The sequence below is a fragment of the Anolis carolinensis genome, chromosome 1 (assembly GCF_035594765.1).
Source record: "Anolis carolinensis isolate JA03-04 chromosome 1, rAnoCar3.1.pri, whole genome shotgun sequence".
NCBI classification, from domain to species: Eukaryota; Metazoa; Chordata; class Lepidosauria; order Squamata; family Dactyloidae; genus Anolis; species Anolis carolinensis.
The window spans coordinates 239,197,221-239,213,815 of NC_085841.1; the positions used below are offsets into that span (position 1 = coordinate 239,197,221).

The following is a 16,595-nucleotide window of genomic DNA, read 5'->3' on the forward strand; positions in this document are numbered from 1 at the left end:
AATTGGTTCTGCCAGATGCAGGGTTAGAAAACAGTAAGAACAGCAGGCTCTTCCAGGACTCCCCTTTCATGGCTGTTTATAACACAGAAGTACTTGGGAGAGGTGGAAAGTCCCTGGGAGAGCAGGAAAACTATTGGACTATTGAAATGCTTAGCAAGCAGTAATATTTACAGCACACACCCAAATGTTTGCAAATAGTTATTGAATCTGATCTAAGAAAAAGGACAGCTATTTTGTAGTAAATACCTTAAATATTACTAAAACTGGCCTCCTCACTAGAGGATTGTAATGCAGCCAAAATATGAAACAACAGCAGCAGCAACTGAACTCTTGGAAGGTACTGATAGCTATTGAAATTGTGGATGGCTGATTAAAGCAGAATGTGATTTTTTATTTTCTTAGAAAAAACTAAAGGGCAGGAAAAGCAAGGAAAACATTTTGAAATATTGTCTGCTTTTCCATTTAATGTAGTAGTCTGAATGACCAATCACCATCTCCAAAAGCAGTTACTATACTCCCAACTTAAGAATAGAAAACAGAACATTGGTGGGCAGGAAAGGAGATTTAAAGATGAGCTTAAAGCTAACCTTAAAAACTGTGGCATAGACACTGGGAACTGAGAAGCCCTGGACCTTGAGTGCTCTAACTGGAGGTCAGCTGTGACTAACAGCGCTGTGGAATTCGAAAAGGCATGAATGGAGGGCAAAAGAAAAAAAGTGCCAAGAAGAAAACGTGTCAAACCAACCCTGACCAAGACTGCCTTCCACCTAGAAACCAATGTCCTCACTGTGGAAGAATATGCAGGTTAAGAATAGGGCTCTACAGTCACCGCCAAGACACTACACTCAGAAGGCCATCATACTCACACAACAAGGGATTGCCTAAGTAATCAAGTAAGTAAGTACATCAACAATTTTCTTTGGGGCCCTATGGGCTTTTTGGTTAAATTTGAGAGATGTTTATACATTTTATGAATGAAAGATAGGGTGAACAAATAGTATATGAAATTAAAAGAAATCTTTATAGAACTTTTCTGATTCCTTCTTCTTTTTGTCTATTATTTATCAATGAAATGATTTTTTTTGGTAAAACCTATTACAAAGTTAAGATGATAAGGCAATCTTGTGGAATGTATATATGTGAACACAAATATTTTGACCAATCTTATACGGAGGGTGTCCTATAAAAGTCAAGGTGACAAAAGAACTGCCTTCTTAAGAATCAGAAAAGAATTAAAGAAGCAGAAGATAGTTTTAAACTAACAATTTTGAAAACAGAATTTGAGTTTTCCAAGGACCTGTGGTAGAATGAGAACCTTTAGAAGACTTTAATGACACATTCATCTTGAGGACAGAGGGAGGAGCGAGGTATCAAAGCTGAAGATGCCATCAAGTTATTCAAGATGGCAGAAGGCCCAAGGAGAGTGGGAAAAGTAGGATCCTGCTAAAATTGGTAAATATTAAAATATATAAAGTCATTGGTGCTGGTGGTCAAGCAAGTAAAAAAACCTTGAAGTTATGGGAAATGTCTGCCAGATGGTGGAACAAAACCCACTATTTAAACACTAGAGATTATGAGTAAATGAGTGCAAAGTGAAATGCCTTGTGTCATAATATTTCTCTCTGAACTCCCATCATCCCTTGCCACCATAAATTCTGAGTGATGGTGAAATCACAGTCCAGTACTATCTAGAAGTCCATACATCCTGTCCCTGATGAAAATACATGGTGCGCAATGCTTAGGATACTGTGCAGATCTATTGTTTAATGTACACTATAGTATAGAACAGGCATGGGCAAACTTTGACCCTCCAGGTGTTTGGCTGTCAACTCCCAGAAATCCCAGTCAACTTAACAGTTGTTACAGATTCTGGTAGTTGAAGTCCAAAACATCTGGAGGGCCAAAGTTTGCCCACTTCTGGTATAGAGCAGTTGTTCCCAACCTGTGGGTCTCCAGATGTCTTGGCTTTCAACTCCCAGAAATCCTAACAGCTGGTAAACTGGCTGGGATTTCTGGGAGTTGACAGCCAAAACACCTGGGGACCCACAGGTTGAGAACCACTGGAATAGAGCTTGAAAAAATGCAGCTTAGAGCAAACAGAATAATCAAAGATATGTGACATTTGTCCCACAATGAGATTCCTGTGAACATTTGATATTTTTACTTTAGAAAAAGATATGCCTGTTTTTGTTCTTGAGATTCTAATGCAGCTGTAACTCTTCGTTGCAAGTGGTACAGAGCTATAGTCTTGTAGCTGCAAATCTCCACCGTGAGAAAAAGGACACAATTTCTGGGTTTTCCAAACAATGCAAAGTCTTAATAGCAAGCAAAAGTGAAAGTAATCTTAATAGCAAGTAAAGGTCTCCCTCAGACTATAAGGAGCTCTGAGAAGAAACCATGTGATTTGCTGAAAATAGCACCAGAGGAGGAAACCTTGATCAACATTATCATAATAAAGGAAAGCCAGGGGATTTTTACCTAGTTAGCTGAATTTATTTCAGATCTAGGGTTAATGGCCTTATTAATAACTTCCCAATGTGATGTTTTGATGGCCAAAAAAAAGGGACAAACAGCTTTGAGCCATTGAGGAAAGGCTAGGTTGTTTGAGGGAGTATGATAAAACTATACATTTAAAATTAATATGATAAAAGTGATTGTGGATGCTATCTTGATGTCACTCAAGCTGATTGGCAAGGGATCTAGAATTAGGCAGGGGGATCACAACTTCTGCACATAATGGCCAACCAAGAAGGGAATCTAGGAGTAATTTTGGACAGTTTAGTAAACAGGGTGAAACTGATGCAGAAATGGTAAATTTTATGCAAAGCAACAAGTTGATTCTACATTATCCGTCCAAGGTCTTGCATGCAGTCCCCAAATTACGCTAATCTCATGTACAGAAAAAAACAATTAAAAAGAATAACACTTTCAACCCAGGAACAGAATGTTTTTCAAATTTTGTTACATAGTGCTATCTTATGCCAATACTGAATGCAAAGCAACGGTAGGTAAAAACCATAAATGCTCAGGAGTGTAATGGAGTCATATGAATCTATGGTCAGAGCTTAGAAAAAATATTAGGACCACAGCTCCCAACCAGTATGCTTTTTCCACTTGCAATCTGTGCACACTGCTCTTCAACAATCTCAAAATATATAATAAATAAATAAATAAATAAATTAAAAAAAACTTTATTTCTAGACCACCCTCTCTCCCCAGAGGGACTCAGGGCAGTTAACATACATATAAACGGCAAATATTCAATGCTACAATTAATATCAAAAGTATAAAATGACAATAACATAGACGTTATAATAAAAATTCCATATTAGAGAAAACAATAAATTTAAACATGACAGTCAGCAAAAACATTATTGCACACAGCAAGTGTATACCTGGACCAATTTAAGTGACCAAGTTGCTGAAAATGTTCAGTCCTTGTTCTAGATGCAGAGTTGAAAAAAAATCAGAAATGGGCTGGAGAAAATCCATTATGAGAGAAAAGGTTATGTTTACCTTGAGGCTCTTCAGCTTAGTAAGTTATATTGGGAGAGCATGAATAATAGAATCATAGAATCGTAGAGTTGGAAGAGACCTCACGGGCCATCCAGTCCAACCCCCTGCAAGAAGCAGGAAAATCTCATTCAAAGCACCCCCCGACAGATGGCCATCCAGCCTCTGCTTAAAAGCCTCCAAAGGAGCCTCCACCACAGTCTGGGGGAGAGAGTTCCACTGTCAAACAGCCCTCACAGTGAGGAAGTTCTTCCTGATGTTCAGGCAGAATCTCCTTTCCTGTAGTTTGAAGCCATTGGTCCGCGTCCTAGTCTGCAGGGCAGCAGCAAACAAGCTTGTTCCCTCCTCCCTATGACTTCCCTTCACATATTTGTATATGGCTATCATGTCTCCTCTCAGCCTTCTCCTCTGAAGGCTAAACATACCCAACTCTTTAAGCCGTTCCTCATAGGGTTTGTTCTCCATACCCTTGATCATTTTAGTCACCCTCCTCTGGATGCTTTCCAGCTTGTCAACATCTCCCTTCAACTGTGGTGCCCAGAATTGGACACAGTATTCCAGGTGTGGTCTGACCAAGGCAGAATAGAGGGGTAGCATGACTTCCCTGGATCTAGATGCTATTCCCTTATTTATGCAGGCCAGAATCCCATTGGCTTTTTTTGCCGCCGCATCACATTGTAGGCTCATGTTTAACTTGTTGTCCACGAGGACGCCAAGATCTTTTTCACACATACTGCTGTCGAGCCAGGCATCGTCCCTCATTCTGTATCTTTGCATTTCATTTTTTCTGCCGAAGTGAAGTATCTTGCATTTGTCCCTGTTGAACTTCATTTTGTTCGTTTCGGCCCATCTCTCTAATCTGTTAAGATTGTTTTGGATTCTGCTCCTATCTTCTGGAGTGTTCGCTATCCCTCCCAGTTTGGTGTTGTCTGCAAACTTTATGATTGATGAACCCTTCGTCTAAGTCATTAATAAGGATGTTGAACAGAACCGGGCCCAGGACGGAACCCTGCGGCACTCCACTCGTGACTTCTTTCCAAGATGAAGAAGAGGCATTCATGAGCACCCTTTGGGTTCGTTCGCTTAGCCAATTACAGATTCACCTAACCGTAGTTTTGCCTAGCCCACATTTAACTAACTTGTTTGCCAGAAGGTCATGGGGGACCTTGTCGAAGGCCTTACTGAAATCCAGGTAAGGTAGTAAGGTGACTAGTAAGGTGAGAAGAGCTATGTAGAAAGTCATCTCTCTCTTTTGCATAACCTTAAAACTCATAATCATGTCATAAAATAAATTAAGAAATTCTGTATTTTAATATATTTTAATTGAGCTATTACTAAGATACCTCTTAATAAGACATACATCTTATTAAAACACGATGTAACACCCACTTAACACACACACAACAAACAATATGTAATATGCTAACATTAAAACAGATTTTGATTTCCTGCTTTCTTATCATTAGCATTACTATAATACAAGAGTTTTCACACCACCTAATGATCCAATATTTATTTATATCTATCTTGTCTTATACTTTTAATTTGGAAAAATAAACAATTCATTCTCAAAACAGACAAATATCTTTATTTATGGGTTGCTGTGAGTTTTCTGGGCTGTATGGCCATTTTTCAGAAACAATATAACTAGATAGTCTAGAACAGGGGTCCCCAAACTAAGGCCCGGGGGCCGGATGCGGCCCTCCAAGGTCATTTACCTGGTCCCCGCCCTCAGTTTTAATAATATAATATATTGTATATACATATAATATTGATAATATTATGTTATACAATATAATACTAATAATAATACCATATAATAATATTAATTATATGTTATATATTACATATTATATAATAGTATAGTGGTATAGTTCAATATAGTAATATATAATGCTAATATTGTGCTATGCTAATAATATATTGTATGTACATACAGCTGCTCTGTATGAGAAGGGCGGAATATAAATACTGTAAATAAATAAATATTTGGTGTTCCATCAGGCCCAGTAGAAGAACCTCAGAGCTGAAGCTTCAGTATAATTGTAAGAATCTATAAATTCTGTATTTTTAACTCAAGTCATGCGTGGCATTAAATAATTGTTTAAAATTTATGTATTATGTCTTCAAAGAAAATAGGATCATTTTAACATGCAAGCATTTTCTAGTGGATTGGCTGAGATTATTGCTGTTGAGATTACTGCCTGTAAATACTGAGCAAGCTGTTTATTTTCCTGTATTATCAAAGGCTGGTGTCAGCTGATGCCTCATATTAAAAACTTGCATAAAGCGAAAAGAGGACACTTACAAATCTTTAATTGAAATTTGAAACCCCTCATTGGTTTTCTTGCCAATTGCAACATAGGAAATGTGTGAACACCATGTAGCTACATCCTGTCCCTCTAGACTGGACAGAACAGAGGAATGAAAGTCTAAATGGGAGAAATGTCTGAGTGAAGTGCATAGTGGAAAAGCCACAATTATTATGGTTCACAGCCTATTATTTGAGAAAGCTCATGAGTCACTAAAGATGATAAAAAAGTATGGACATCCCTGGCTGAAGTTCTCTTGCTGCCCTCTGCTGGGGGCACTCTGGAAATAAGCTTTGGCAGAACAAATCAGAAACTTGAAAAAAAAACTAGTTTATATTTTTTTAAAAACAACAACGCTTATATATACTGTAAAACAGTGGTTAGAACTGAGAGTTGGATGTTTAAGATATCAGTAAAAGACAAAGTGAAAATGATCTGGAGAGAGACAGAACAATTGGTTCTCTTCCATGCCCCAACTAATTCATAGTTCCTTTTTTCCATTAAACTTCCAAGCGAGAGGTCAGTCAAACCCGAATAAAAATTTTGTCTTGCACTAAGCTTAAACCCATATCAAACCATTTTATCTCTGGCATTGAGAGACTGATCTTTTCGAGAGAAATATATTTTGCGAAGATATATGAAATGAGTATTCCTGGAGGTAAGTCAGGGCGCTGGGACATTCAGTTGGACTCTCCATATCCATGAATACCACCAACCACTGCTTGAAAATATTGCAAAAAGCAAACTTTGATATTATTTTATATATGGAGCATCATTTTACTATGCCATTGCATATAATAGGACTTGGGCATCCACAGACTCTGGTATCCAGAGCTGGTTCTGGGACCAAACCAAGGGCCCACTGTTTATACTACTGGTGCTTATGAGCTTTATCGATTGTTCCATTTCAAACAAAAAAGGAACTGGGAACCAATTCAGATGCAGAAGTGGTCAGAATCCTTGTTTTTCCTACACATTGTAGCTCTTTTCAAATTTTAAACAATGTAGGTATTTATTTGACAGAGGGAGGAATTGGTCAAATCATCAAAAAAGAATTCCAAAGAATAGCTTTTACAACAGGAATAGAAATCCTTCATAGCATGGAAAAAACCTTGAGGTTCCCATGAATCAGGGGAGAAGCAGTAATTCTAAGCAACCTCTTTGAAGGCAGTTGCCTTACTCATCTGGAGCTTTTGCTGGCAGATCCTATGGCTGTTTTCAACAAACCACAACATTGTCCTTCTACCAGCTGGCTAGACTGGGCTGCTCATCTGAAGGTTGGGTTACTGACCTGAAGTTTGCCAGTTCGAATCCACGAGACGGTGTGAGCTCCCGTCTGTCAGCTCTAGCTTGCGGGGACATAAGAGGAGCCTCCCAGCAGGATGGTAACACATCTGGGCGTCCCCTGAGCAGCGTCTCTGTAGACAGCCAATTCTCTCACACCAGAAGCGACTTGCAATATATATTCTCAAGTTGCTTCTGACAAAATTTAAAAAAAACCCTTCAGTGTGAATGTGCAAGGATTTCCTGCCAGAGGCAATTTCTAAATTGTTCACATTCTCTTGTTTTCTGATATGACCTTTTGGAGTGGCCTGATAAACGTTGCCACCTCAGGCAGGTTCCTTCTCCCATCTTTCAAGGTACACTGCACCCAAGGCTGGAACAAGTTATCTTGCCAGCTCACAGAAAATCTCTCCAAGAAAAAATGCAACAGAATAACAGGACATGAATTGCAATACATTAACTGAGTTGTTTTTGCACATGAGGCAGAAAGTCTCTCAAGCTTTTTATTCCATCCCTGGCAATAAAAATACAACATCAAATTAAATAGTCATTCATTGCCCATTATAGCCATAATGTCATCCTACCTCATTCTCCCTGTGTAACATGATTTGGATAGAGGAAGTATTGATTTGTGGCACACATTTAGTGAGTGTGTTATGACGGTTACTGGAACAAGCTTTGTGCTGACAACAGAAATCTGGTTATATCTAGATTAGAACCTGATATATGTGTAGTTCAGTTGCCCTGGGAACTGTATATTCGTGAGGAATTTACAGTTTCCAATATAACTTTGCACGATCCCATAACAGGTAAAGTGAAATAAAACTAATATTTTTTGTACTATAAATAAGCTCCAAGAACTTCCTGGGAAATGGCTATATACTGTTCCAACAAAATCCTTGTATTTCAATCCTAAAACCAGCCAAGTCTGAAAGGTGCACCCAAAGCCTTCCTCTATAAATAGAGAGGAGTGGATATTCTTTGGATATCCACAGAAGTGGGGTCTTTAGTTACTATGTGTGGTCAAGGTCTCTCCAATTCAACATTTCTCTTAATATTTTCAACTAGATGTTTTCAGCAACCCCTTCACCTAGTCTGCTTAAGAGCGTCTTAGCAACTCTAACAATACTCAGTTGTGCTTGAAATACTGAAGGGAAGCCCTGCATGTTACATGCATGTGTTTGATGAAGCCAAGCCATGTGTCTGCTTTTACAAGATGTATGGCTTCTTCAATGGCTTTGAAGGAGGGAAACACTGAGGAAGGAGAGAGTAAATTTCTCATCATTCCCAACTTCTTTTTTAAACTCCTTCATCTAGCCCTCACCTTTGGCTAAGCAAAAAAATACTTGGAATCATGTCCTTGGGGAGGAGATGAATGAAGATTTGGAAAGTGTCTAAAGCAGAGCTTCTCAACCTGTGGAATCCCAGATGTTTTGGCCTTCACTTCCCAGAAATCCTAACTGCTGGTAAACTGGCTGGAATTTCTGGGAGTTGTAGGCCAAAGCACTTGGGGACCCACAGGTTGAGAACCACTGGCCTAAAAAGACCAGTCAATTCTCTTCCTGTTTCCCCACCCAAGTCCTTTGAATGATGATGATTCCACTTTTATCACTTGACCAAAATGCAAAGCAGCTGACAACTTAAAAAATACAATATTTAAAAAACAAAGTACTGTATGTTCTCTTTAGGGGGGAAAGAGGAAAAGGAGCCCTTGTATTGATGGAAGGACTGGAAAAAGCTTCTTACTAAGAGCCATAGGAACTGTTGAAGGCTTTCTTGGCCAGAATCACAGGGTTGTTGTGTGTTTTCTGGGTTGTATGGCCATGTTCCAGAAGTATTCTCTCCTGACGTTATATCTCACAACCTCTGAGGATGCCTGAAACGTCAGGAGAGAATACTTCTGGAACATGGCCATACAGCCCGGAAAACACACAACAACCCAGCCATAGGAACTACCTTATCCAGCAAAGTGTGAGCCTATAAAGGGCGAGTTTCTTTATCTCTGCTCTAAATGAAGAATATAAATTATATTAATCATTACAACATAGGAAAAGAAAGAAAGAAAAGAGTGTGGAGTATAAGGAATAAGGTTTTTAAACGTTTCACACAGCGGTTGCCTCTTGTACCCTAAGTTCAAACCAGCCATGTGGTGCAAACAGAGAGGAGAAAAATAGGTGGGATTTCCCCCATTTTTCTGGTAATAGGTGTTAATTATTTATCTGAAATATCAAATTAAACGTAATCATTAATAACCCCAACTTAACTGCAAGTGAATTAATTAACATAGTGCCATCAATGCACAATTTGGTACTATACAGACAAAACTATGGACCAAATATATCTATGTGTATACAAATATACACAAAGAGGGTAGTGGACTGAAAAGAATAATAAAAGCTAAAACTGTACAATAAAATTCTAACCAGTTATCTTGATAAAATACAGAAAAACAATATTAAGCAAATTGACCTACATATTTAATAAAACAATATCAAACTAAAATTCCAAAAGCTATGGAAAACAAGAATTTTTTTATTTGAGACTTAAAGATAACAAGGAAAGGAGCAGTTTGCAATTGCCTACTGTTTCCAGGCCACATTGAGAGCTAAATCAAAAATACAAACTTTCCTCCTCTTCATCCTTCCTCAATTCTTTTTCCTCCTTATCTTGTCTAGTTGAGTATACACATTTGATTGAAAATCTCTGTGGCAGTTTGTTCCATTTAGTAAAGTTATAATTCTCTGGATATCCCGAAAATGCTGGTATTCATTGCAGATGGCATATACTTCCTGCTTTGCTTCTTTACTGAGGTCCTTAAGGGAAGATTCGGCAACAGCAATTAAACCTAATCCCACCACGAGGAACAGCACTGTCCATAAAACAGAGAGCCCACCTGTTGCAAGAGGCAGGGAAACGCTTAGAAAGTATGTCACTGCAGCCCCTGTTCCTCCACCAACTGCAACGGAAATACCCATGTGAACATCCTTCAGACATTCATCAATTTCATCAACGATTCTGTTGATTCGTCTCAGCTTGGGCGCAAGGGCCCTTGATTTTCGATGTAATTCATTCAAAAGTATCACAGTTTCCCACCTAGAAAAGAAACAAAATGGACATGGATATAATTTTTCTGCAGTTTCAAAAGGGCTATTGTGATCAATGTAGGTTAAATGTTACTTGTTCAAGAAACTGAAAACTTTGGCAGGAAAATGGCTAATAGAGTCATCTGCTCAGCAAGCTGAAGTCACTCAGATTACAGAAATGAGAAAAATAAGATATACCATATATACTTGAGTATAAGCCAAGTTTTCAGCCCTTTTTTAAGGCTGAAAAAGCCCCCCTCAGCTTATACTCAAGTGAGGGTCCTGGTCAGCTTATATTCTGGTTGGCTCATACTTGTGTATATAGGTAGAGTTCGACAGTCTTATCTTAAATTACAATTTTATGTAAATATTCAAAAACATTTAACCTACTGATGCCTCAACTGATGTAATTTTATTAGTATCTATTTTTATTTTTGAAATTTACCAGTAGCTGTTGCATTTCCCACCCTTGTCTTATACTCAAGTCAATAAGTTTTCCCAGTTGCTTGTGGCAAAATTAGGTGCCTTGGCTTATATTTGGGTCAACTTACACTCGAGTATATATGGTATCCTGCTCTCAGCATGAAAACTGCAGAAGTCCCATCTATTACTCATTCATTCTCTCTCATACCCAAACATATACACGTATTTCCCTCTTCAACTGTCCTATCATCATTTGCTTCCCCAACACTCCTCTGGTGTGACTTCACAAGGCTGCAGGAGGAAGAAGAAAAGCAGTAGCTTCAAGCCTGTGAGAGCACCCATAAGTGATTCTTTAGACTTCAGTTGTTAAAATCCCACTGTGGCTGAAAGAAGACTCTCTCTCTGTCCTTTTAATTCATTCTGTAGAGATGCTTGGAGCCATGTGCAGCAACCCAAAGCAGTTTCTTATGGCACCATGAGCAACTGATCCTCCGGCAAATTCAGGAACCACAGTGCACTTGAGAAGGAGGAGGTAACACATACAGTAACGACTATAGCATTTACCTCTCCCCCATTATAGAGGGGACCTGCAAGGATCTGGTGGCACCACTGTTTCTAGTTAAGTCTGAGGAAGGAGAGCAGCTGACTGAAAATGGTCAGGAAGGAAATGGCTGCCATACTCTCCGAAGCCTAATTATTTATAAGGCAAATTATGCATATTTAAAGAGACTGTTTATTCCTATTGTTCTCTGTGTGAATTCAGAAAGACTGCTATATATTTTGTTGCCATGTTTGAACTTTTGAACTGAAGTAAAGATACTGTTATTTGTTGCACATGACTGAGTGACATTTTATTATACTGCAGGGTTTATCTTGATTCAGAAATTGTGGTAAAGCTTCTATTTAACTATTTACAAACAAGATAGGTTCTGTAGATTTGTTCTTAAGTTGTGTTTGTATGTAAGTTGGAACAGGTATAATTTTAAAGTATAACTTCAGCCATATATATAGATAGATAGATAGAGAGAGAGAGAGAGAGAGAGAGAGAGAGAGAGAGAGCGCTAGCTAGCTTTGGGTAGCATAAGGAAGGGTTAACACCCCTGTGGTGTTTGTTTTGCTGTTTGTGCCCTTGTTCAGAAGATTTTACCTCACTTTTTGTCCCTGTGATAATTAGATTTAGAAAATGTTGGCTCATCGTGGAAGCAACAATTGGTGGAAGCTTCTGTGAAGACACCCTTTTCCCAGGAAGAGTGAATTTCCCTTCCAAGGAGTAGATTTCTCTCACTTCCTGTTGTCTCACCCTTGTTCTTAACTATGAGTCATTTGTAAATTGGATGTTTGTAACTCAGGGACTGCCTGTAGTTGTCCTGTTATTCTTGAATGATGAACAAGGATGGGACCTGGGAGAAAAACTCATGGGTTGAATGAGAAAAAACAGGAGAACCACAGAGAGAGGAAGAAAACCGATTACTGACTAGTGGGTTGTAGGGAATTTGTTGTGTATAAGAGAGCAAGGTTTCAAGCTTACAGGCTTGAAACCTGACCCCTCTAAGATAAAGATATACTTACCTTTCACTAGCATCACACATATGGAAGTAGTCAGGCACAGAAGACTCACACACAGAATATCTCTTCACCTCCCCACAGCAGGAGTACCTGCCATTCACATAGCTGCCTTTGTGGTTTATGGTCAGCTCAAACTCGTGCGCGATGTTGTTGGCATTCAGAAAGGCTTTCCTCAGGGCCCCCTCCCAGTCGTCCTCCCGAGAAGGAGTCGAACTGTGTGCTGGACTGTTCTTTATCAGGCAGCCTTTGCACCCAACAATGAGGGTGTTTTCTTCATAGGTGAAGTCTTTAGCTCCCAGGAAGTGAGCCACTTCGTGAATGAGGACACCTGGCTGGGAACGTCTTGTGAGATACTTTGAACGCTTCCAGAATAAGTCACACAAGTAGATGGTTCTTCTCCTTTCGGGTCCATGCAACACATATGCAGTATTACTTCTTCCATGATCCTTCTTGAAGTAGACTTTCTTGAGTTCTGCAATCAGGCTTTGAACTATATCTTCTGTCAGGATGGAATGGCGTTTCATCCAGAAAGACGTCCTCTCTTCCCCCCGAAGGACAACTCTCTCAGGTGCCTTCATCAGCACCCGGTCTTTTTTCTTCAGAGCATCTTGTAAGATCTCCAGAGTCCCCTGTCTGACTTCTTCTACAATTCTTGCCTCTTCTTTGGAAAGATCTTGACTATCTTTTTTATTCACCATCTTTTTAACACGATACCATAGGTTTTCTATGCATTCAATAATTTCTTCTGAATTCATGACTTGGAAGATAAACGCAGACCAATACACACCAATTTTCTGATTCGAATCCCTGTTCCAAAAGAAAACACATGTTAGCTGTTAAATTGGTTATCTGGGTGTCCAGATAAGCATTTCCACTTTCCATTTTTGAGTTTCCACAGTGGGAATGAATGGATAGTTAGACATTACCCTCCCTGGACCAGTTAAAACCCAGACTACTAACTCTGAATAGCATCAGCAATAGTGAAACTCTATTTTATATAATAACTGTTTTTAGAAACAGAGGTATTACAAAGGGGGCAGCACCAATTGAACTGCAATACACAAGCCCCTGGTGCCTTATTATTCAGGAAGAAAACAGAGGAAAGTCTTATCTCTTCCTTTCCCAAGACAGCCTTCATGTCTTCTATGATCTTTCATGATCTATTGTTTAGAGTAGATCTGAGTGTGTAGCCCGCCCCCACCCCATTATATAATTTTAATACTTAGAAACAGGTAATCCCATCCGCTTGAGGGTCTGGAAATATAGACAAAATTGAAGCCCTGAAATCTCATTAGGCCATTCCTTAAAAGGGTAAAAACTATGAAGGAGTCAAAGTGAAGAAACGAAGAAGGCGGGTTCAATCATTCTAACATTCATTCTTTAAAAATATTGAGGTTATAAGTAGCACACAGCCATTTTGTAAAGCAAGGGCTCATTCTCATGGGTGGGAGCGTCAATAGCCTAAGGACAAGAGATCCCCTGTTATCTTGGTATCTCACCAGGGTCAGCCCTACATTGCAGAATTGATGCAGTTTAACTCCACTTTAATTGCCATGACTCAGTGCTATGGAATCCTAGGAGTTTCAGTTTGGTGAGGCACCAGCACTTTGGCAGAGAAAGCTAAAGGTCTGGTAGAACTACAACTCCCATGATTCCATAGCACTGAACCATTGACCATTAAAGTGGTATCACACTGCATCAATTTAAAAGCATAGGTGCTCTCCATGTAAGTATTTGGATAGGAGCTCCTGGTAGTGTAGCGGGTTAAACCGCTGAGCTGCTAAACATGTTGACCAAAAGGTTGGCGGTTTAAATCAGAGGAGCGGAGTGAGTTCCCACTGTTAACCCCAGCTTCTGCCAACCTAGCAGTTTGAAAACATGCGAATGTGAGTAGATCAATAGGTACTGCTCTGACGGGAAGGTGATGGTGCTCCATGCAGTCATGCAGGCCACATGACCTTGGAGGTGTCTATTGACAATGCCAACTCTTCGGCTTGGAAATGGAGATGTGCACCAACTCCCAGAGTCGGACATGACTAGACTTAATGTCAGAAGAATACCTTTACGTTTACCTAGAGCCATTTTGCCTTCCTCTTCGGGTCATCTACACTGCAGAATGAAACCACCTGAACTGCCCTGGCTCAATGCTATGGAGTCCTGGGAGTTGTAGTTTGGTGAAGCTCCAGTTCTCTTTGGCATAGATCGCTAAAGACCTTGCAAAACTACAACTCCCTGGATTCCACAGCATTGAGTCATGGCAGTTAAAGTAATGCCAGACTGCATTCATTCTACAATGTAGATGTGTCCCAACACCTGTGTCTGAACTGACTCAACCCACAAGGGAAGGAAAACCTTAAAAGATGGGTGGGGTGGGATGGGTGCTTGAAGGGAAGGGTGCCTTGAAATAGTGATGGCAGATTTTTTATGCCATCCCTCTGTAAAGTATACAGTAGAGTCTCGCTTATCCAACGTAAACGGGCCGGCAGAACATTGGATAAGCGAAAATGTTGGATAATAAAGGGCTTAAGGAAAAGCCTATTAAAGGTCAGATTACATTATGATTTTACAAATTAAGCACCAAAACATCATGTTTTAAAAGAAATCCACAGAAAAAGCAGTTCAATACATGGTCACGTTATGTAATTACTGTATTTATTAGTTTAGCACCAAAACATCACAATGTATTGAAAACATTGACTACAAAAACGCTGACTACTAAAAGGCAGACTGCGTTGAATAATACAGAATGGTGGATAAGCGAAAGTTGGATAAGTGAGACTCTACTGTAGTAATAATAATAAAACTTTATTTATATTCTGCCCTATCTCCCTGGAGGGACTCAGGGCAGATTACAAACATACAGTAGAGTCTCACTTATCCAACACTCGCTTATCCAACCTTCTGGATTATCCAACGCATTTTTGTAGTCAATGTTTTCAGTACATTGTGATATTTGGGTGCTAAATTCGTAAATACAGTAATTACAACATAACATTACTGCATATTGAACTACTTTTTCTGTCAAATTTGTTGTATAGCATAATGTTTTGGCTCTTAATTGGTAAAATCATAACCTAATTTGATGTTTAATAGGCTTTTCCTTAATCCCTCCTTATTATCCAACATATTCGCTTATCCAACATTCTGCCGGCCCGTTTATGTTGGATAAGTGAGACTCTACTGTATTAGCACTCTGCACTGTTTTAAACATTGTATATTATAACTGTTTTAATGTTTATTTTATTGTACTTTGGTGTATCGGCAGTAATTGCCAGTTTGTAAGCCGCCCTGAGTCCCCTCGGGTGAGAAGGGCGGAGTAGAAATGATGGAAATAAATAAACATAAAAGGCAAACATTCAATGCCTGGACAGAACCATACACCAATAGTAACGAATAATTGATAACTCAACATATAAAAAAATATGACTAAACAACTAAAATTAAATTAAAAATGCAACCTGTTATGTCAGACATAAAACAAAACATCAAACATAAAACAAAAGTGTTGTTGTATGTCTTTCGGGCTGTGTGGCCATGTTCCAGAAGTATTCTCTCCTGATGTTTCACCCACATCTATGGCAGGCATCCTGCCATAGATGTGGGCGAAACATCAGGAGAGAATACTTCTGGAACATGGCCACACAGCCCGAAAGACATACAACAACCTTGTGATCCCGGCCACGAAAGCCTTCGACAACACATAAAACAAAAGCATCAATTTACCAGATCCTTGGGGGTAAATTGAAGTGTAATGACATTCCTATGGAAGGAGCCACAGCCGCGTATGCTAGGATGCATGGAATCATAGAGTTGGAAGAGACCTCATGGGCCATCCAGTCCAACCCGCTGCCAAGAAGCAGGAAAATCACATTCAAAGCAACCCCGACAGACGGCCTTCCAGCCTCTGCTTAATAGCCTCCAAAGAAGGAGAATCAGGAGAGTGGTTATTTTACAAATTTTACAAAGTGTTCCTGGCTCTCCAAACGACAGCTCTCAGGATTCCATAGCCTTGAGCCCTGGCAGTTCAAGCGGGGTTGAACTGCCTCTCCATTTGCCACAGTCACAGCTAGGGAGCCTCACCTGCCGAAGCGCATCCGCGAAGGTCTGGTCGAGAAAGAGGCCGGGTGAGGAAGGGCCCATTTAAAGAAGCCCTCCCGGCTCAACCTGGGAAACCCCGCGCAGGCAAACGTGCAGTCCTGATTGGGCGGCCTGGGCGTAGAAGCCCCCTCCCCACCCAACAGAGTCTACATAAGGCATGAGCAAACCTGGGCCCTCCCTCCAGGTGTTTTGGACTCCAACTCCCGCCATTTCTCACAGCCTCAGGCCCCTTCCTTTTCCCCCTCAGCCGCTTAAGCGGCTGAGGGGGAAAAGGAAAGGGCCTGAGGCTGTGAGGAATGGCGGGAGTTGGAGTCCA

General features: G+C 39.9%; 1 protein-coding gene across 1 annotated transcript; it reads right to left on the bottom strand.

Moving 5' to 3' along the window:
• Positions 1–9,621: 9,621 nt before the first annotated feature.
• On the bottom strand, positions 9,622–16,386 carry LOC103279014 (uncharacterized). The gene is made up of 3 exons (XM_062967243.1): positions 16,262–16,386; positions 12,185–12,988; positions 9,622–10,202 (listed from the first exon to the last, which is right to left on the bottom strand). Exons 1-3 carry the CDS (start codon positions 16,273–16,275, stop codon positions 9,755–9,757), a joined length of 1,266 nt encoding a protein of 421 aa, XP_062823313.1. The 5' UTR covers positions 16,276–16,386; the 3' UTR covers positions 9,622–9,754.
• Between the last annotated feature and the right edge of the window lie 209 nt (positions 16,387–16,595).